This window comes from Lathamus discolor, chromosome 8 (assembly GCF_037157495.1).
Source record: "Lathamus discolor isolate bLatDis1 chromosome 8, bLatDis1.hap1, whole genome shotgun sequence".
Taxonomy (NCBI): domain Eukaryota; kingdom Metazoa; phylum Chordata; class Aves; order Psittaciformes; family Psittacidae; genus Lathamus; species Lathamus discolor.
Window position 1 is genome coordinate 12,832,206 of NC_088891.1, and position 20,813 is coordinate 12,853,018.

The 20,813-nt window shown below is 35.6% G+C and overlaps 1 protein-coding gene across 3 annotated transcripts in view; it reads left to right on the forward strand.

Moving 5' to 3' along the window:
- The window catches only part of DMXL2 (Dmx like 2), a 52,841-nt gene that overhangs the window by 30,215 nt on the left and 1,813 nt on the right, over positions 1 to 20,813 (forward strand). For 2 of the 3 annotated variants that reach the window (XM_065688768.1, XM_065688769.1), the window contains exons 21-43: positions 178 to 275; positions 439 to 604; positions 1,566 to 1,830; positions 2,455 to 3,545; positions 4,611 to 4,802; positions 6,173 to 6,249; positions 6,920 to 7,050; positions 7,745 to 7,993; positions 9,587 to 9,768; positions 10,100 to 10,233; positions 10,846 to 10,931; positions 11,152 to 11,353; positions 12,384 to 12,501; positions 13,307 to 13,369; positions 13,748 to 13,834; positions 13,916 to 14,037; positions 14,781 to 14,919; positions 15,519 to 15,579; positions 15,662 to 15,789; positions 17,373 to 17,450; positions 18,061 to 18,152; positions 18,703 to 18,755; positions 19,774 to 19,991. In XM_065688768.1, coding sequence (XP_065544840.1) covers positions 178 to 275; positions 439 to 604; positions 1,566 to 1,830; positions 2,455 to 3,545; positions 4,611 to 4,802; positions 6,173 to 6,249; positions 6,920 to 7,050; positions 7,745 to 7,993; positions 9,587 to 9,768; positions 10,100 to 10,233; positions 10,846 to 10,931; positions 11,152 to 11,353; positions 12,384 to 12,501; positions 13,307 to 13,369; positions 13,748 to 13,834; positions 13,916 to 14,037; positions 14,781 to 14,919; positions 15,519 to 15,579; positions 15,662 to 15,789; positions 17,373 to 17,450; positions 18,061 to 18,152; positions 18,703 to 18,755; positions 19,774 to 19,991 — 4,032 coding nt within the window. Of the gene's footprint in view, positions 1 to 177; positions 276 to 438; positions 605 to 1,565; positions 1,831 to 2,454; positions 3,546 to 4,610; positions 4,803 to 6,172; positions 6,250 to 6,919; positions 7,051 to 7,744; positions 7,994 to 9,586; positions 9,769 to 10,099; positions 10,234 to 10,845; positions 10,932 to 11,151; positions 11,354 to 12,383; positions 12,502 to 13,306; positions 13,370 to 13,747; positions 13,835 to 13,915; positions 14,038 to 14,780; positions 14,920 to 15,518; positions 15,580 to 15,661; positions 15,790 to 17,372; positions 17,451 to 17,496; positions 17,537 to 18,060; positions 18,153 to 18,702; positions 18,756 to 19,773; positions 19,992 to 20,813 lie in introns of those variants that run through there. The other variant, XM_065688770.1, reaches the window with a different exon arrangement.

Consider the following 20,813-nt stretch of genomic DNA (forward strand, 5'->3'; position numbering starts at 1 on the left):
AATGTTTATAGTGAAATGAGAATTGTAACATATGAATAAAACATTCTGACAGAAATTACTTTTGCTTTGTAGAAATAATACAGTCACCTATACCATCCTTCCCAACACAAAACATGTTATTTAGCTAAAAGCAGCCTCTATATTTGCAGTAATAACAGTGAGTTTTGCTTACTGCAGGTTGCAAAAGCTTCATTTCAGAGAAACAATGATGCCTTAGACGCTGCACTTTTTTACCTTGCTATGAAGAAAAAGGCAGTGGTGTGGGGTCTGTTTAGGTAAGTTCTGTTAACTGTAAGTTTGATTAAATCTTAATTGAACCAGGAATGCAAAGTGGAACTCATCCAGAGTAGAGTTTAAATGTAAGTGATTAATTATTCAAGTGACTGTATGCTAAGATGATATAAAAAGTAGTTGTATATGTCACATTTACTTATGCAGGTCCCAGAATGATGAGAAGATGACTGCATTTTTCAGCCACAACTTCAGTGAAGACAGATGGCGCAAAGCTGCTTTAAAAAATGCTTTTGCTTTGTTGGGGAAACAACGCTTTGAACAATCAGCTGCATTTTTCCTGCTAGCAGGGTCACTGAAAGATGCTATAGAGGTATCTGTTTTTGAGAAATTAAGTTTCAGTTTCTAGTTTGACCTATGTAACTGCATCCTTACAAGCTGTTCTCTGCTAATGTTTTCCATAAATTGTGGCAGCACAAATGGTATGGTGTGCCCACACATGACCTCCTCGTGCTCTGCAGACATACCATTTACCTCCACAGTACTGTAAAAAGCAGATTGAAAGCTGATTTGAAGGCCAGAATAATTTTTCAGATACCTCAGTTCTCAGTGGAAGCCCTCTTAGGAATAACAGTCATGATCCTTCTGGCAAAATTTGGTAACAACAGTTAAGTTGGAGCTCAGCCTCCAGCTATTCTGCATGACCTATTGTTACAACATTAAGTGAAAAAAAAGAAGTCAGAGTTCTCTTTTGAAGCAGCCCTAGGATTCCTTTTTAGTGGAGCTGTGATGTTGCCTGCCACAAAGGAGGTGAGAGCTGTAAGCAAGATCATAACCCAAGCAGTACCTCAGAAGAGAATGGGAATTAGAGAATCTTTAGTTCTCCTGCCTACTTATATGCAGTATGTTTGTCTTTACCTGAGAATGTAAAGAATTTTCCTGAGAGATGCAATTCTGCAGATGAGACAGTGTGAAGAATATCTTACCAGTGATGTATTAACATTAAAGTTGGAAGATATCTTTGTTCTACTAGGTAGAATAAACATCTTCTGCCATATTAATCTTTGACATGCTGATGTACTGGTATTCATATGATAATTCCTGAAACAGAAGAAAGCACACCTCTTTCCAAACATGGAAGAAAATATATTACTTAGATATCTTATCACCATGGGTTTGACCCAGAGATATATACGTACTTAAAGAACAGGTGTGATGAAGGAAAAAAAAAAAATCAGTCTGTTCTGTAAACATTTACTGCTATCCACTTAATTGTTATTTTAAAGAACTACCTTTACCTTATAAAGCAACCTTTTCCCCACTTCTCATCATAGGTTTGCCTTGAGAAAATGGAAGATATCCAGTTGGCTATGGTTATTGCTCGTTTGTATGAATCAGAGTTTGAAACCTCCATCACATACACTTCCATTCTTTATGAAAAAATTTTGGGCTGCCAGAAGGATGGAACTGGGTTCAGCTGTACTAAATTGCATTCTGATCCATTTCTGAGAAGCATTGCATACTGGATAATGAAAGATTACACTAGAGCACTGGACACGTTATTGGAGCAAACCCCTAGAGATGATGATGAAAACCCAGGTAAGGGAAAAACCTTAGTCTGATGGGACAAACTTATTAAGACAGAGTAGAGAAGGAGGAATACTTCCTATGCAGTTCCTGTCCTAAAATGCCATTGTGCATTAATTGCCTTATGTACTGGCCCACTCAGTTTTTACTTACGAAAAGAAAAGAAAACTAACACACACCAACCATCTTTTCTGCATTTCTTTCAAGGACTTGTCCAATAGACTTAAATTCTTGTTCTTCTAGGAATTCGCAGTGTTCTAGCAGGATTTCCTATCCTGTCTCTTTTGAGATTAATGTTAAGGGTCAGGTAGCCATATAGGTTTGTGTGGCATATTCCCTCCCTTGGGGAAAAAAACTACGTGACTGATCACCCCAGCTTATTTTTAGGCTTAACTGAGTAAAATATAACAGTGAGGCAAATGAGGGAATTTAGTATCTTTCTACTCATCCAGCTTATACCTTTAATCTTTTTGTGGGGAATAAGTAATTCTTCATTTTGTTTTGGCAACTAGACCAAAAAGCGTCTTGGTTTTTGGTTTTTTTGACAAGTCTCTGTAATGCAGGAAATAGTGCAAAACAGAATAATACCATTTTAAAGCCATTTTCAGTAGCTGTCATATCTGTTTAATTCCTTAGTTATCGTCAAGTCATGCAATCCTGTGGTGTTCAGTTTTTACAATTATCTTCGGACACATCCTTTGCTCATCCGAAGATACTTCAGTTCACCAGAAGGGACTTTGGCCACCTTAGGTCTAAAAACTGAGAAAAGCTTTGTTGATAAAATTAATCTTATAGAAAGAAAATTATTCTTCACTACTGCAAATGCACATTTTAAAGTGGGCTGCCCTGTACTAGCCCTTGAAGTCCTTTCCAAAATTCCAAAAGTAAGAAAAAAGTCTACTGTAGATGCAGAGAAAGAGTCACCTAGTACTCCAACAGTGGCTGGTGTTTCAGATTCCAAAGCCCTAAGGGAGGGTGCTGGAAGTGGTGATATAGACTGGTCAAAGCCAATTTCAACTTCCTTTGCATTGGAAAATACTGTTGAATCTTCAGCACAATTTGACTGGAGTCAGCCAGCAGTAAAATTTGATGATGAACCCCTTACTCTTGACTGGGGTGAAGACAAAAATGAGTCAGATGAAGAGGACAAGGATGTTGGTATAATGATGAAAAAATCTGATTTGAAGAGTGGAGAAGATGATGAGAGAACCTCAGACACCAGCATCCCACAAACACCACATGGGAAGATTTGTGATGAAGGAGATACTGAGGTTGATGTTATTGCTGAACAACTGAAGTTCAGAGCCTGTTTGAAGATCCTTATGACTGAACTGAGGACTTTGGCTACAGGTTATGAAGTAGACGGAGGAAAGCTCAGATTTCAGCTGTACAACTGGCTTGAAAAAGAGATTGCTGCTATGCATGAAATATGCAACCATGATACAGAGGGCAAAGACTATTGTAAAATGTATACCAAAGTAAATGGGGATCTGCTTGATCACGATGATATGGATAAGCCAGACATTGGTTCATATGAACGGCACCAGATAGAAAGACGCAGGTTACAAGCAAAACGAGAACATGCTGAAAGACGAAAGTGGTGGCTGCAGAAGAACCAAGCTCTTCTAAGAGTTTTTCTAAGTTATTGTAGTCTTCATGGGGCACAAGGTGGTGGTTTAGCATCTGTAAGAATGGAGCTGAAGTTCTTGCTGCAAGAGTCACAGCAGGTAAAACATTCAACTAATTTCTGTTCACAAGTATGAATAGTTCTGGACTGTTAGTTTTGTCAAATGCTGAAGTTTGTGCCTAGATAGATGTTTCTCATGTTCTGCAAGTCTGTTGTTCATGATCATTTTAATGTTCTTGGAGAAAGAACTTCGTATTTAAGTGTGTTGCTTTACACATCATCCTGATTATTTGGTCCTTAAGAATCTGTTATGTGACACTGAAGAATAGGCTACCTATGCCATTAATTATGTTGTTTATATTATATTTGCATCATTATATAAGTGTTCCAATGAAATTCTAATTTTGATCACCATAAATTAAATTCACAGTTACTGAAATCTAACAAAACCTGATTCCCTGCACCTCTGCAAGTTGTTCAAGGGAGCTACAAGGAAAGGGATATTAGCTCAACAGATCGTATTAAGACAGGGTACTGCTCCCTTTTACTGTGGCATTCTCTACATTCACAGAAAAAGAGATATTTTCCAGCAAATGCTAATGGCTAAACTAAGCTACAGTAGATAATGTGGTACCAGGAAGTATCAGATTATCTGCTCAAGTCCTAGATTTCTCACATTTCATAGGAGCAGTAGACAACTGTTTTGGTGGTACTAAGCTTAGCATATACTTTGAAGGATAAAATAAAAAAAATCTGTTTGTTTCCACTTGAGAAACTCAGATTAGTGCAAATTTGATTTTGTTATTAAACTCAGACCAGTGACTATTATGTCAACTTATTCTACTGCAAGTGCATTTTTAGTTAATGTTTCTTATTAGACAATCCTAATACTTCCTAATGAACTACATAAAAATACTCTTCCTGCAGTAAATTAAAAGGTGTTCCAGCAAATACTGCCCTCAAGTCTGATCCATGTTGTTATAGTAAATAAGATACTTTTGACATCAGTCACAGTAAAATCTTGTCTATACTGGGTAGACAGCAATGGAAGAGGATAGATAACCATGGAAAAACATTTAAGATGTAAAATTATCTCCCTTTTTTTTTCAGGGTTTTTTTTTTTTCCTCAGCAGTATCATTAAATACAGTCTTTTGTTTTAAACAGGAAACTACTGTAAAACAGCTTCAGTCTCCTCTTCCACTGCCCACAACACTACCATTGCTTTCTGCGAGCATAGCATCCACAAAAACCGTGATAGCTAATCCTGTGCTATATTTAAACAACCACATCCATGATATTCTTCACACTATTGTGCAGATGAAATCACCACCACATCCTCATATTGAAGATGTCAAGGTAATGAAAAGTTTTCAGGAAATGCTAAATGATTTTTTTATAAAATGGGCAGTGAGCACATGAAAAAGAAAATGCGGTGTTTGAGTTAAATTTTCAACTTACCCTTTCACAATACTGACCTTCTCCCTTAAGTCTGGTGAACTGAAAATGCTAGTTAACCACTTGCTTTCTGGCACCTTTTCTGAATCCAGGTAGTTCATCCAAGTTCTGGCCATTCTGAGGAAACTATTCTAAATGCGAATGCTCACTAAAACACTGAATTCTTGTTCAGAGTCAGTATATTTAGGGGTTAGGGGTGTCAAAGAGCCTGAGACTGGCACAGTAAATTAGTAAGAAGCTGAATCATTATTTTGTACATTTATATCAGTATTCCTATTCATTAATTTGAATTTCTATTAATGAGATGAAAGTAGGGAAAAATAAGGAAACTAAATGAGCTGTCCCACTTCAAGGCAGTAAAGTTTCTAAAACTGTAACCCAAGCTCATTTAAATCTCATTTTCTCTTGTATTTGTTGACTCTTTTTCCATACTGCATTATACTACAAGCATCTTTCGTACTCTAGAAACTCCTATTTCACATGCATTTTCTTCTAATAGAGAATTCAGAAAGAAAAGCTGACACCCCCTAACTGCAAAACAACAATTCAAATAATTCATAGCTTTAGTCTAAGGTTTAACGTGATTAAATGGAAAGATAATAGGAAAAGATAGAAATGAACACATGGTGAGTTTAAAAAAGTTTACATTTTTAACAGTTTGACCGTACCATTTTCTTCACACTGTGGATTTCACCGGACTTTCAAAAAAATCCTTGAATTTCTTCTGTTTAAGAACTGGAGTATTTCTGTTGCATTGTGAGGCAATAATGGAGTATTTTTCTTGTTACTCCTGGAGACTTCTGGAAATTTGTAAGGAGAGAACTCAGGTAAAAAAGAGATAATAGATAAAACAATCGTACAATGATTACACAAACTTTTGTATTTTATGCATTTTGAGCAACTACTACTACATTGAATTGTGATGTTACATAATATGGCGCCCAGGAACCATCCCATCAAATTCATTATCATAATAGGACATACTTAATAACTCCGTCCACATACTCATTCAATGCAGCAGTTCTGTGTTAGAATCAAGTTAGTTAACTTGACATATTAGAAGGTTTTGACTGCAATCAGATGAGCTTGAACGAGCAGTTGTGATTTTTCAAAGTACTGTATTATAAACTTAAAGGAACATTCAACTTCTCTTTTCTGCACTTGGTTTAAAACTAGGGATGTTCCTGTATATGCACATTTCCAGTGCTGTTCAGAAAGAATTGAAGTTTACTCACCTTTGATATATAACTTACTGGCCTGTTTTATTTTAGGTGTACACGCTTCATTCTTTAGCAGCTTCACTTTCTGCATCCATTTATCAAGCATTATGTGACAGCCACAGCTACAGGTAAAAATGGAAGTTTTTGTACAGTCCTGTATTTGGAGTATACTTTATGTATCCAAAACAGAAATCCTTCATGGACGCATTGAAAAAAGGGGTTAAATATCTGTGCATGGGTGTAGATATTTACACAGTTAACACATTGCTAGCTTTGATATGCCAGATCAGTTTTACGCAGATTAAATAACACCAATCATTTGGATTTTTTCCAATATATAGTAGGAAAATACGGTGTCACTCCCACTTGGGAAGCTTCTGAAAAATAACTGAATGCTGGCTTTCCATGGCACATTCATTGCTGTTCAGTGGTGCAGGGAAAACACTTGAAACCTAACTGAAGTCAAGCTTTAGGCAGTTTATATTCCAAACTGGAACAGAATGCTATAAATATTCAGAACGAACATATCACTAAACTTTTTGAAAAAAGCCTCTTTCATACCTTGAGCCATGCACAAAACATATTGAAGTTGATAATGCCACATGAAAACATTTCAAGATTTAATAAACAATGTATTTTGTATACTGTGAAATTCTAAAACTCTTGACTTAGTCCCATAGAATTTTAAATGTTGCATCTTCTGATTAAAAGGACAAGAATGTATATATACTATACTTTATTACAAAAACATTCTAAAATCCTTTCTCGTCAGAAAAAAATTAATTAATTTGTATTTAGCCTTCAGGCAGATACAAATCAGTTTACAGGGATGGTTTATCAAGGACTGCTTTTGAGTGATCGACGCAGACTGAGGACAGAAAGCATTGAAGAGCATGCAACTCCAAACTCATCTCCTGCTCAGTGGCCTGGTGAGACAAAAATAAGGTTACTTTTGGCACCACTGGGTCAGCTCCACATTTCAAAATAATTTCACTCCCCTATAATATGATGGATGGTCTGTGACGTATAAGTGTTTCTGATTTAGTTTTCAAAGTAATAATGGCCTTTTTTCACCTACCAAAACAAACAAAAATAAACTTTCTACATGGCAAACATTTTGCTTGAAGGAGAGACCATGATCTTTAAGATAAACTCAGAAAGCTGATCATTTGTCATCCTAAAATGTTTTCTACCAGTCTGCCTCACCCCCAACCAAGCTAATTCTGTAGCTGTTTCCAGAGTACTGTTTTACATCTATGCTTTACATGCTATAGCCATCAAAACAACTATTCCCAATATAGGAGCATAAATTTAGTTTTTTGAGATCAACTGTGGAAACAGTGCAGGAATTTGATAGGCAAACTGGATTGCCTGTATGTGCAGAGAGGTACAACACCACAGCAGTCCCAGACCCAAGAAGGCTTTTTCAAATTTCAATCTTTATGATTTTAAGAAAAGTACCAATAGCACATTTAAAGGAAGTATCAATAGTACAATTTACCTGAATAAAAATATTTGTGGCTATTAACATACATTTATCATAAAATGCAGAGGTGCAACTTCTTTTTTCCATTTGTACTTTTACTCATTTAATAGAGAACTTTTCCTCTTTTCTCTTTCCAGGTGTGAGTTCACTTATAAATCTGTTAAGTTCAGCTCAGGATGAAGATCAACCAAAGTTAAACATCCTACTTTGTGAAGCTGTTGTAGCTGTCTATCTGAGTCTCCTTATACATGCTCTTGCAACTAATTCATGTAACGAGTTATTTCGACTAGCAGCTCATCCTTTGAACAATCGAATGTGGGCTGCTGTTTTTGGTGGAGGAGTGAAGCTTCTCGTAAAACCTCGAAGGCAGTCAGAAAATATTCCAGGTACCTTGATCTCTGAAGGTCACACTAATGATTTGCATTTTACTCCTTTTAGTAACCTAACAGGACAGATTTCTTCCCTTTTAAAGGCAAAAACCAAGCAAGCAGAATTTAAATGTTTACTGGCAAGAAAACTGTTACATAAATTAAAAAGCAGAGAAGAATTAGTCTTGCAGTTGTCCTTTGTAATGGCACCCAGCACATTTTGAATTTGCTATAAGAACTGTACAGTTATTATATTGCTAATATTACTATGAGATGCTTACTTATAATGCTTTTCAGGCCTTTCAGTCACCATTTTTTTAGCGAAAAAAACACAGTATAAAGCAGTGATAATATCTATGGTTTCCTTATGTGAGAGATGAGTGTTACTGTTACTGCAGTAACTTGGAAGCAATATTTCTGGAACCAGTTTCCATTGCAAGATACGGTTTCACCTTGCACAAGGCCACAGAGAAGAAATATCAGCTTCATCTGTTGAAAAACAGTTCATGCATATGTAAGCTCCACTAAACCCAGGAAATCGTGCAAAGATAGAAGCGCATGTCTTAATATACTGCACAACAAAAAGCAATAATGAAGATTGAATTCAGGCTACAGAGACAAAAGCAAATGCAACCATTTGTCATAGACTTCACACTGCAACAATACGGAAAACCATGTCACACAGACTTTCAAAATAGTGATAGGCTTGAAACTTAGGCAAAAAATAATGTTCCACATCTGAAATATAAAACCAAACAATAATAAGGCAATGTACCATTATAAGTATGCACAATAGGTATTTGGCATCCATGCAATGTTACTTAGTTATTCTCAAAAGATGTTAATATGAATAACTTACTTACATAAAGCCATGTGTTCATGTGAGATGTATTCTGTTTTCCTTTAACCTACAAGCTGCTACAGCTTCTGATGTTTCAGAGGACAGTAATGAAGGTTTGTAAAAACTTGCAGTGTAGATGAATGTTAGTAGTGGCTTTTTAAAAAGAAAAATAATTTTAAAATATTTAGCTCCTTTTTAATAAAGTAAGTGTGATTTTCAATGTTGCCTGATCAATAAGACTTTGAAAACCAAATTCCACACTAATATTTTGGTAACTCTTCAGACATTTTAAATCATATCACTTTAAATAGACTTAAGTTGTCAAAAAGCCTGTCTCTCTATTCAAATTTTCTTTGCCGTGAATTCCTTGGCTTATCTTGAATAACTACTGCTAGTTGCGCAGTTTACAGTTTAGTGAAATTTTATACATTACATTTATTTCTCAACAAAATTTCTTAAATTCTTTAATTTTTTTATTAAAACTTTTTCAGCTAGAAGTTTTTTATTTAGAAGCTTCATCTCCTGAGAACTCAATCCAGATAATAAAAATTATTTCTCATGATATAGCTAATGTATAAATGCCACAGTTATTGAATTCATCATAGACAAACTTTTTCTATAATTACACTTACTTTATTTAGACTGGCTTTGACTTCTGAAATGGTAGAAACCAGTACCTATAACAGTGGTTTTAGCTGCTTCAATTAGAAAATACAGCCATTTCTAAAGATGCAGTAGTAACATCAGCTTTTCAAATTACCTGAATTTAGCACCACCTCTTCCATCAGAAGAAATGGATAAACATCGCCGTCGGTTTAATATGAGAATGCTAGTGCCTGGAAGACCAGTAAAAGATAGCACTGTACCACCACCTGTACCTGCAGAAAGACCCTTTTACAAAGAAAAGTTTATCCCTCCAGAACTCAGCATGTGGGACTACTTTATGGCAAAGGTAATTAAAAATGGAAAAATTAAGTTTATAAAAGCTTATTTCTTCTTATTAAGTTTTGAAGTATAAAAATAACATGAAATTTTTCAGTGCTTTTCATAGTCCGCCACAGAATGTTATCCTTGTAATAAAAGAGCCTGCAAGTCTATACTCAACTTTCAAAACATATCTCTGGCCAATAAGAGATATTAACACTTTTCCCCTTGCCACTTGTGCTTTAGGGAAACTTACTTATCAGTTAAGTAGTATCTATGACAGTGGTAACTGAAGTAAGAATTGAATACTGAGAGATCAGAAAATAGCTTTTATAGCAGACTTTTATTTTGTGTTGCAGCCATTTCTTCCTCTGTCAGACAGTGGTGTTATATATGACTCCGATGAAAGCTTTCACAGTGATGAGGAGGAAGATGAGGATGCTTTCCTCTCTGATACACAGATCCAGGAACACAAAGATGCCAATTCTTACAGGTTAGCAGAAATTACCACTATTTCAGAATAGTTATGTCAGGTGCTTACCTTTGCTTCCAAATTAAAGAAAATACAGGCCCTCTGCACCACCCTGTTTAAGTCAGATAATTCTAGTACTGTGGGTAGACCTGTCTGTGGCAGTGGGTTTACACAAGTGACAATTTCTCATCACAGTAACAGTTCTGAATTTACTCGCCTAAAAAAACAGGATTAGGAAGTCAGAAGTCAAAAAAATCTTCATTTTTAAGACACAAACACCCAATTCAGACATGCATTTTAGGCTTTTGAATGAGGGGCAGACTGAATAGAACACTTTCAATGTTGCAAGATAAGATGAAATAAATTGTATCACTTCATCATTATAAAAATGGAGAAAAATTATGTTTATAATGTGTTCTTCAAGTCTCTTATTAGTCATTACAGCTATAATGTATAGGATTTGCCCTCAGAGGCACCTCTAACAATTGCATAGTTGTATTTCTCTGTGTCTGGTAAACCTCACTGAATAGCTATATTGTTCTTCTAATCTGTGTATTTGGTAGAAGGAGAAAAATGTTCTGCAGGTAACAGTGTTAATGTTTTAATACAACCAGATCTATTCTTTTTATACAGCTGGGCTCTTCTGCATCTGACAATGGTAAAATTAGTTCTGCACAATATTAAGAACTTCTTTCCCATTGCTGGTCTGGAAATCACTGGTATGCTAAATTCTGCTTTACATATTAGTTTTCTGTATAAGTGGCTTTCTGTCAGACTTTGCTTTTTATTTTCATTTTTAAATAATACATTATTTTTTACAACTGCAAGTACATTTTCTTTTTTTTAACAGTTGTATTATTCTGGGGATTTTTGTACATACTGTAACTTCATTGATTTTTTTTTTTCTCTAAGCCTTACTTTATGAATATTTCTGTTTAGATCTGCCTGTAACATCACCATTGGGCATTGCTGTAATAAAAAATCTGGAACACTGGGAACAGATTCTTCAAGAGAGAATGGACCAGTTTGAAGGCCCACCACCAAACTACATCAATACTTATCCTAGTGACATTGTTGTAGGTGCAGGACCAGCTATTCTCCGCAATAAAGCAATGATTGAACCAGAAAACACACCATTCAAGTAAGCATTTTTTTCCAGCAAAACCACATTCTTTGATCATACGAATACCCACAAATATTTCCATCTAAACAGCCAAATAAAGGTTCTAGCCAGTGCTTTACAGAAACCACTTTCCCATGTTTCCTTGACCCTTCTTACAGAGCTGTCTCCTGCAGCAGCCTGTACTTACTCTGCTGCACCTTTCACAACTGCAGCAAGAAAAGAAAATAGGAAGAGCAGAACTTGGAGGACAAGGGCAATGGCTGCTATGGGAAGACCCTATTCAGCCTCTTTTACTATTCCTCCAGTAGCAGCTGTTTCCCACCTTACCTTAGCAGCAGCAGAAGGTATATAGTACATGCGAGATGTCAGGAGGAAGAGAGAAAGCAAGTTATAGTGTAGTGCTTGTAATGCCAGTGTTTAGGTCAATGTCATGCTTGAAGGTATCCCTAAAGGCAGATAGTGAGCTGTGTTTTCAATTCAAACATAGCTTGCTTTTATCAGTATGCTAAAATGCAATTTTAGGTTTGCTCACTATAAATTAGTTTGGATTCTTATGGTTGATACTGCTATAGGATTTTATTTTAAAAATTCTTACAAACATACACTGCTTCTTTAGAAGCGTTTGTCCTCAAACGTGAGGCAGTGACTTTTCTTGGTTCATGAGCTAAATATTTGTGAATTTTTTTGAATACTAAAAGAAATACATAAGGAAATTCTATAGGGCCAGCATAATTCCAACATAAAAGCAGTTTTAGTAGAGTGCAAATACAGACATAAATGCAAGTCATCCGATTAAAGTGTAGTACTTGAAGTAAGTAACATAGTGTGGATTTAAAAAAAAATGCAAGAAAAAAGTATCTCAATATTTGCTTAAAGCAAATTAGATCTTAAACTTTGGTTTATTTTATCTTCTCTTCAGAATTTCATCTGAAGGCATTGAGTCTGTTTTTAGATTTTTTTTTTTGTTTTCTGTCTGGCTATAGTTATATTGAAGCTTTACCTTGCCATGACCCTCCCTTTTTTCCCCCCCTTCTTTTATTCTATCCAGATCAAAGGATTATTCAGCACTTCCAGCAAAAAGGCTCTGGCATTTTCTTGTGAAGCAAGAAATTCTTCAGGAGACTTTCATAAGATACATATTCACTAAGAAAAGAAAACAAAGTGAGGTAAACGAAGGATGTAACTTTTTTCTTACAAAAAACAACCAAACAAAATCCCCTTCAGTTACAACTGTTCCTCAGTCTCCTCAGTATTGCTTTTAATTTTTCTTTCAGTTTTTGTTGGTATTTCAATTTCCTTTCATTTAGTAGTCCATGGATTTTGTTTTTTAATCAACATGACTGTCATGTTGTTATTGAAATATCAACTAAACCAGATAATTTAGACAAAACACATCTCACCTTACGTGTTTTTGAATACTGTCCTTATAAAGAAACAGAACATTAACAATAAGTAATAAGTAAATAATTTGAGTATTCATATATATTTGTGTGTGTCATATTGAAAAAGAAATTTAAATGAGCTATTGCTTTGTGTATATGTATATATGCATGAGTAATATATACATATAAAAATAATATAGTAATATATAATACAGGTCTTTACAAATTGTACCAGTTACAACTGTAATGAGTTCTAACTGAAAATTTAAACCAACACGTAACTACCATGGGAATAAGTATACTACTTAGTATCTTTAAGAATTCCTGTAAGTATGGAGTTTGTGTGTGTATTACTCCTCCATTTATTTACTACGTCATACATTTTATGTTCATCTAGGAGGCATTACATTTTAACTGAGCTTGTTTAGATTCCTGTCTTAGTTTCTGTGCCTTTTATAAAAAGTTAAAAATACATTTGTCATCATTTACTGACAGAGTGGCCTTTAAAATCTAGTTTGGAATGTTTCATTCTTTTTTTATATTTGTTTGTGCATGTGTTTTGTGTTTGTGACTGTGTGATGTTATGTAGTCTGTAGAAGATCGTGTGGAGCAGGTCAAACAAAACTGCGTAGCAGAAGATCACAAAAACAAGGTAGTATCCCTTCTCCCAAACCTCTAGCACATTCTTAAAAGTTCTGTGGAACTGGCTTTTTCTCTAATGTGACTAACAGAAGCTCTATGTTCTTTGTAGTCTGTGTGACAGGCTTTTAATCTGTGAATTAACTTTGGATGTCCTGATAATTGGGATGAGTGAACACCCTGTAAATAGCTTTGTGTTTCTTACACTGAAATAAAATTTTCGGCTTCTAGAACACTAAAGAATATGAGAAGTCTGAAGTCTAGCTTCCTAAACAATGCTGAGGCCACTGAACTTTTCTTGCATGAATTTTGTTTAGATTTTTGCAGTCTTGAGTGTACCACTACAAAATGGATTTTCTGCTAATTGCAATGTCTTACACATGTTTTGTAGGTTGAAGCAGATCTTGGCTACCCTGGAGGAAAAGCAAAAATCATTCACAAAGAGTCAGATATGATAATGGCATTTGCAGTTAATAAGGTAAGCCCTCAAATGCTACAATAAGTGTAATAAAAATATCTTAATTGTAGTTAGTAGAAACTTTCTCTTTGTGCTGCATAGGCAAACAGCAGTGAAATTGTTTTGGCATCTACACATGATGTTCAAGAACTTGATATTTCAGCTCTACTGGCTGCTCAGTCATTTATATGGATCGGGGAAGAATATGACAGAGAGTCTAAAAGGTAGGATTGCTTCTTTGTGCTTATATTGAGAGTACTGGTTTACTGCAAGGATGCATATATAATACTCGTATAAGCACAAGCGAGTCATAAAAAAAAGTGGATTACTCTTCTTCACTAGGTTTCAGATTGCTTTATAAAGGAGTGAGGAAAGGCAAAAGAATAATTACTGTCTTTCTTTTACAAATGGAGATACTAAGGTTTTGAGGGGTTTGAGTATTTTTGGCATGTCTGCACAGTGAAGTCCTGTGGTGCATGAGCTGATAAAGGAAGTGCTGCCTTAGAAACACTGCAGTTGCACCATTGCAGTGTTGAGGCTAATTGTAGTGGCTAATGCTACTTGTGTAATGAAATGGCATGAATTACTGCCTCCTCCTTCACCATGCTGAGAAGTATAAATATATCAGCTGCACCAAGCTGCACTCATCTTTACCGTGCTTCATTTAACAGAACAGGTCTACATAAAGACATACAGGTCAGGAATATTCCAACAATACTGTTCTCTAAAGAGCTTCTATTCGTAACATCTGTCTACCACAGTTAGGACCATCTATTGAGGTTAAAATATGGATAGTTTTGGAACATGTGGAAAGCATTTGTACAATATAAGTGCAGTAATCAGTTTATAGTCTCATTATAATCACTTGTCTACCGACTTCCATTAAGCACTTGACAATGAGATAACCAAACAGTAATGGTAGAAAAGAAACACTTGTTTAAAGCATAGCACTGCTGTTCTTTTACAGTTCTGATGATATTGACTTTCGTGGTTCTACCACAACACTAGCTCAGTCTTCTGCATCATCTTTTGGAGCGACTCAGATACAGCCTTCTTCATCTATGCCATGGTTAGGCAGTGGTCAGACTAGCACTGGAGCTGGTGTGGTAAGTACTTCTGTTGCGTGCAGCTCAAGACTTACTTTTTTTAGTGTATTATTTAGTAGACACCCCTAGTGAGCACGAGTCATCATATTGTTAATTCAGTGTTGACATAAAGGGCCTACAGTGACTAATACCTGGCCCTAAAGAAGGCCAAACTAAGCATTTTCTTGTTTATTGTGGCATAGAATTATTGTGATATAGAAAATAATGGGGCAGTTGGGTTTTTCTTATGGAAACTTTGAGGAAAGACCTTTAGTTTCAGACAAACAAACAACAAAGGCCAACTGAAACCAGAACAAGCCTAAACTTTAAATGCTTGCACTGGGACTAATATCAGAAGCATACACATCAGCATGTGCTAAAGTTCTTTGTAAAATAGAAGATAACATTAATACTATTTGAACTCTCATGTCTAAAAATGTTATGTCATGAACAGGCTTTAATTACTATTCTGCCACTAAACATAATTAGATGCAAATAAATTTAGCTTAACAGTTTTTTTAACTGGGGGAGACTCACCATGTAGTAGTATAAACAAAATTGAGGAGTGTGTTTGTGTCTTTTTCTCAAAATAATGGAATTTTTATTTGTCTTATATGAAGCTTATTAAAAGAAATCTGAATAACGTCAAGAGAATGGCTTCACATCCAGTCCATCAGTATTGTAAGTGAATCATATTTAGTAGTAAAGATTAGATAACTTTATATAAAATACTGTGGTATTAATGAATGAACATCAATCTTAGATCTTACAGGAGCACAAGATGGTAGTGTTAGAATGTTTGAATGGACAAGGCCACAGCAATTGGTATGCTTCCAGCAGGCTGGGAATGCCAGGGTAACAAGAATGTATTTCAATTCCCAGGGCAATAAAGTAAGTACAATGTTTAGAATTTTTCTCTTTTTCCCCCTTCTTTCTTTTGGGGGGGGGGATTGTTTGTTTTTATTCTTAAGAAACATTTGGTTGTGCTGTAGCCTCAAAAGCAGTTAAAACTGTGATGCGCCAAACTGTTAAGATGTCCTAAAACGATATCACAAACAGTGTCATACCATTCATTTTGTCTTTATCTGGAAGCTTTGTAATAAATGCTGGTCCTTACTCTCCTTTCTTTTCTGCCGGCTTTACACTGCTACCCCATATCCCATTTGCTGCATTTTCAGACTTTCTGTTCTACCTGTTCTGAGATCTGTATTCCTATGTGGTGACCTTTTTCAATTAAACATTAAAAAAATACGATAATAGTACTGAGCTTACATATTTTATAGAAGCAAACTTGTATGAATGTAGGCATGGGTCTTCAAGAGTGCTTCACACTTTGCATTCTGGCCAAGACCAAGTTTTGACAATACATTACCTAGGAGATACACATAATACAGTGTGTTAGTTTGAAAAATATAAATATACTCCAGTACAGGGAAGAGCAGAAGGAGAGCACACCATATGCTTTGGCCAGAAGTTACTCTGAGGTACATGAGATGCAGAAAGCAAAGTGGCCAAAGAAAGAAACTGGGAGGAATATCCACCTCTTCAGTTTTTCATGTTGCCCATTCTGTTATTTTAGCAGGTCTTGTCTGCATTTTCACTGTCTAACTATTTAACCTCATTATAGTTGAAAGCCATAAAAAGTGTATTAAAGGACTTTGGGCATGACTGCAAAATAACTATAAAGCAGTGAAGGTCAACATTTAGAAATAGCTGGAAACATAAAGTATCTCCCAGCATACTTATTTTCAGGTAGCATAAAATCTAATTTAAACTTTTTTTAAAAAGATAAGTGATTTGATTATATTTTGAGTCATTGCAGTCTTAACATCACATGAGAATCAATTTTAAGCAAGAAATTGAGATGTACTAGTTGTTCTCAGAGTTTCACACTGGGGTTACTCAGGCAGGACTTAAGAAACCTAACTAAAAAGAGAATATTAAAAATACTTTTAAATATTTCTAAAAAAACTTTAAGACTACTTGCAGGTATAGAATATACTGTATAGCATATACAGGATTACTTGCTATGCATTTTGGTTAATAAATATAACTCAGTCATTTTACCATTCATGATATGGTAGAGTCCTTCCATAACTGTTATCATGGTTTAATGGCTCGCTGTCATGCATCTTACTTCACTAAGCATTTTCAAGTAGAGTTATAGAGGAATCATGCCTGTGTAAACCTTAGCATTTAACATTGGGATTTGAAAGATAAGCTTCCACACTTAAAAACCCTCAATTTCCAGAAAAGAGCTAGGTATGTAGGAGAGCATCAATTGTTAAATAATCATTAAACAATTCACAATTGAACTCACTTGGCTTCTAACCTACTTTTTTGTACCTGGCAGTTGTTATTTAACATGGCTCAGTGGTTTAGGTGGGTTTTTTCCTGGTCAGCTGTTTACTCTCAGGAAGTAAGAGTCCAGTAACCAGTACATTGTGCTAATAAATCCAGTTTATTCCTTTCAGTGTGGTGTTGCTGATGGTGAAGGATTTCTAAGTATTTGGCAAGTAAACCAAACCACCTCAAATCCTAAACCCTACCTGGTATGTACACAGAATTCTTTAATTTTTTTATTTTTTCTTTTTATAGAGGAAAGTTACATCTTTGAGACTTCAGACAGGCCAAGAGTGTAAGGTTTCACTGAGATGTTTCGATTTTGCTGCTTTTTAATTAGCATATTTTAGCAAAACAACTGTAGCATTTCAATGATAAGTCTTTGGAAAACTAATTCTACAATAACCATAAACTGCAATGTAATTACAAATACTACTTCAGCACCACTCTTGATTAAATTAAAAATCAGAGCTGACAGTAACAACCCAAGCATTAGTAAAAATACACCCTTCGATTCTTTTCACTGATGCTTAATAGTACGTGAAGACCAGACCATGCTTACCTTGAAAATCAGGCTATGGTGATACACTATATTCTGGATTTGTTACAGTTTACTTATTTAGTATCTTTTGATTTTATACTGGATTTAAAATCCATCAGTCTGTTCTCTAAGGCTTCAAACTGTGTTGCCCATCAATTTTTAAACTTTGTCTAAAAGACTGCTTGTGTTATGCTCAGTGACATCAAACTGATAGTAACTTCTGATGCAGAACTGAACTGGTAAGATTGCATCTTTTTTGTTTGTTTTGTTTTTAATAGAGTTGGCAGTGCCACAGTAAAACCACAAGTGACTTTGCATTTATAACCTCCTCAAGTGTAGTTGCTACATCGGGACAGTCCAGTGATAACAGGTGTGTTTAAAGAAACATTGAGGAATTTCACCAAATTTACCTACTCATCTCATTAACTTGCTAGCTCTTGTGCATTAATGTGTGGCTGACATTTTATCTTAAGGCTCAGTGTTCTGAGCTTTGTTATATTTGAACTTACAGATCATCATAGTTTTTGTGAGGAGGGGTCAACAGCCAGTTTTTTCAAGGTATATTCCAAATGCAGCTATTCTGACATGATGCTGTTTCGGGGGGGGGGGGGAATTTTCAGCAAAGACAAGATAATTCTTTTTCTCAGAAAAGAACAACTTCTATAATTTCTTAGCACAATTTAGGATTACACATCTTAAAGACAGAAAGTATAGGTCCACTAAGAAGCATGAAAGAGCATAGGAAGAATTAAAGCTCTTAACTCTTTGTTTATGCTCTCTGATGACTGCTGCAGAGTCAAGGACTCCTTACTCAGTTCTGCCTTCTGGGCTTTGACATAAAATGTAAATGCTTTCTGAGTCATGTCACCCTATGAATCACTTAGCAACAAGCCATAATGACTTTTTCCGCCCCCCCTCAGAAATGTGTGCCTCTGGGACAGTTTGGCTTCATCTGGTAACAATCTTATACATGGTAAGTAATGCAGTGAAAATTAAACCTCTACTACTTACTGACTAAGGAAATTTGCACTGGGGAGCTGGTCTAAACATATATTGTATACTAATGCATGTACCAGAACTAGTACTGCTTAGTCTCTAGCATGATGTCCATCAGTTCTGTATAAGAAAGTACGAAGAACGAAGGTTATTCACAAAGCTGGTTTTGTGCCAGTATTAATAAAGACTGAAATATCTGAATAGAGTCCTAAAAAAAACCCTAAAAAATCAGGCTGCTTTATTGAACACTTTGGTGTATGCAGGCTTCCACTTAAAAGTGGCACTTCCTATATCCAGTTCTCTGTTGTAGCATAAAGGAAAAGACAGCTGTAGGTAACAGTAGAAGCAAATCCTTCTGTCTCCTGTCCTTGTCTTTCAGCACTTGGATTGGAGTCTTAAAAAATGTTTGTGCCTATTTGACCAAGTTCAGTAATTTCATATTCATGTAATGAAACAAAGCGAAATCCTACCATATTGCTCTATGAAAGAAAAATATATCCAAATCCAATATCCTGTGCTTTTAAAAGAGAGCAAGTTCAACCATTAACATCTGCAAATAACTTCATTACTTAAATAAACAATAGGTGCATTCTCAGATTCATATTGTAAAATCGGGAGATTGCACAGTTCAGCCTCACTATAAAGAGATGTCTTAGTTTATATATATATATATCTTTTTTTTTTTCTTTTTTCAACTTGGGGATTTAATTGAACTTAATATAGGGGATTTTGTATTTTCTTATTTGTTCTAAATCCAGATATGTGCCTGTATTATAAAATGAATTAGACTGCATATCATAATTTCTTGTGCATTAGATCTGCATAGCTCTTAGGAGAGCAACAAACTGTGAGCTGATATAACATTACCTGTGTGAAGCAACGTATCTGTCAAGTTAGAAAATACTCAGATAACACTTTATAGAAGAAATGCATTTTAAGATCGAAAGCTACTTACAGTTTCAAATCTATTAATTTCTGACACCCTCCTTCTTCAGCCTTCACTTGTCACGATCACGGTGCCACAGTACTTCAGTATGCACCTAAACATCAACTGTTAATTTCTGGAGGTAGGAAGGGATACATCTGCATCTTTGACATCAGACAGAGGCAAATCCTTTACACCTTCCACGCGCACGAGTCAGCTGTGAAAGCCCTTGCCCTGGACCCTTCTGAAGATTATTTTGTCACAGGCTCAGCAGAAGGCAACATGAAGGTAAGGTATTGGATGAACCGAGTTGTATGTAGTATTTAGCTGAAGCAGTATATTGACACACGTTGATGGACATGCTGAAAATAGCCAGATGAATGCAGTAACAAAACAAACCCCCAAAATCCAAACCCACATTGGACACACAGGATGCTTACTTTACATTTATATCGTAAACTTAAATGTACTAATATCTTTCTAAAGCAAGTAAGTTTTACTCTCCACTTAAACAGTCTTTTTAAAGTCGTGTGACTGATATTTAAGTGGATAAATCAAAGTTCATGACTCTGAAACCTTAGCTTTATTTTTCTCAGTTAAAAATGGTCTGGTTTTGCCTTTGGCTACTTCTCCCTGCAATACAGGGGGCGTTCAGTAACTTCAACAATGTGTGGAGTTTCTGTAACACCAGGTTCTGTTCAGTCTTGGTGCTGGAGCCTGACACAGCTATTAAGCTGTCATAGCAGTAAGAAACAAAAACCAACAAAACAGAAAAACAGTCCCTGTTTTAAATGGCATATTTCCTGAATACTAAAGGAAGAAAATACAAGAACATGGTAAAGAGAAGGAGAATACAGTTTCTTTCCTTTTACCTGGACTGCATACTGTTTAGTAGGCACTTTCTGTGCCTCTGTGCACTTACTGGGCTAGTCTTGATGAGGGCTTCTAAAACTTAGGACACAAGAGCAGACAGCTCAGCTCTGCTACCACTCTGCTTGCTTATTAGTTATACAGCTTACTTTGTGCAGCATTCTGTAGCAGAAAAGCATTCCCAGCTGCTGGAAAGCTGACACTAGTCATCTTGGATAAAAATGCAGCCTGTCCATTTCT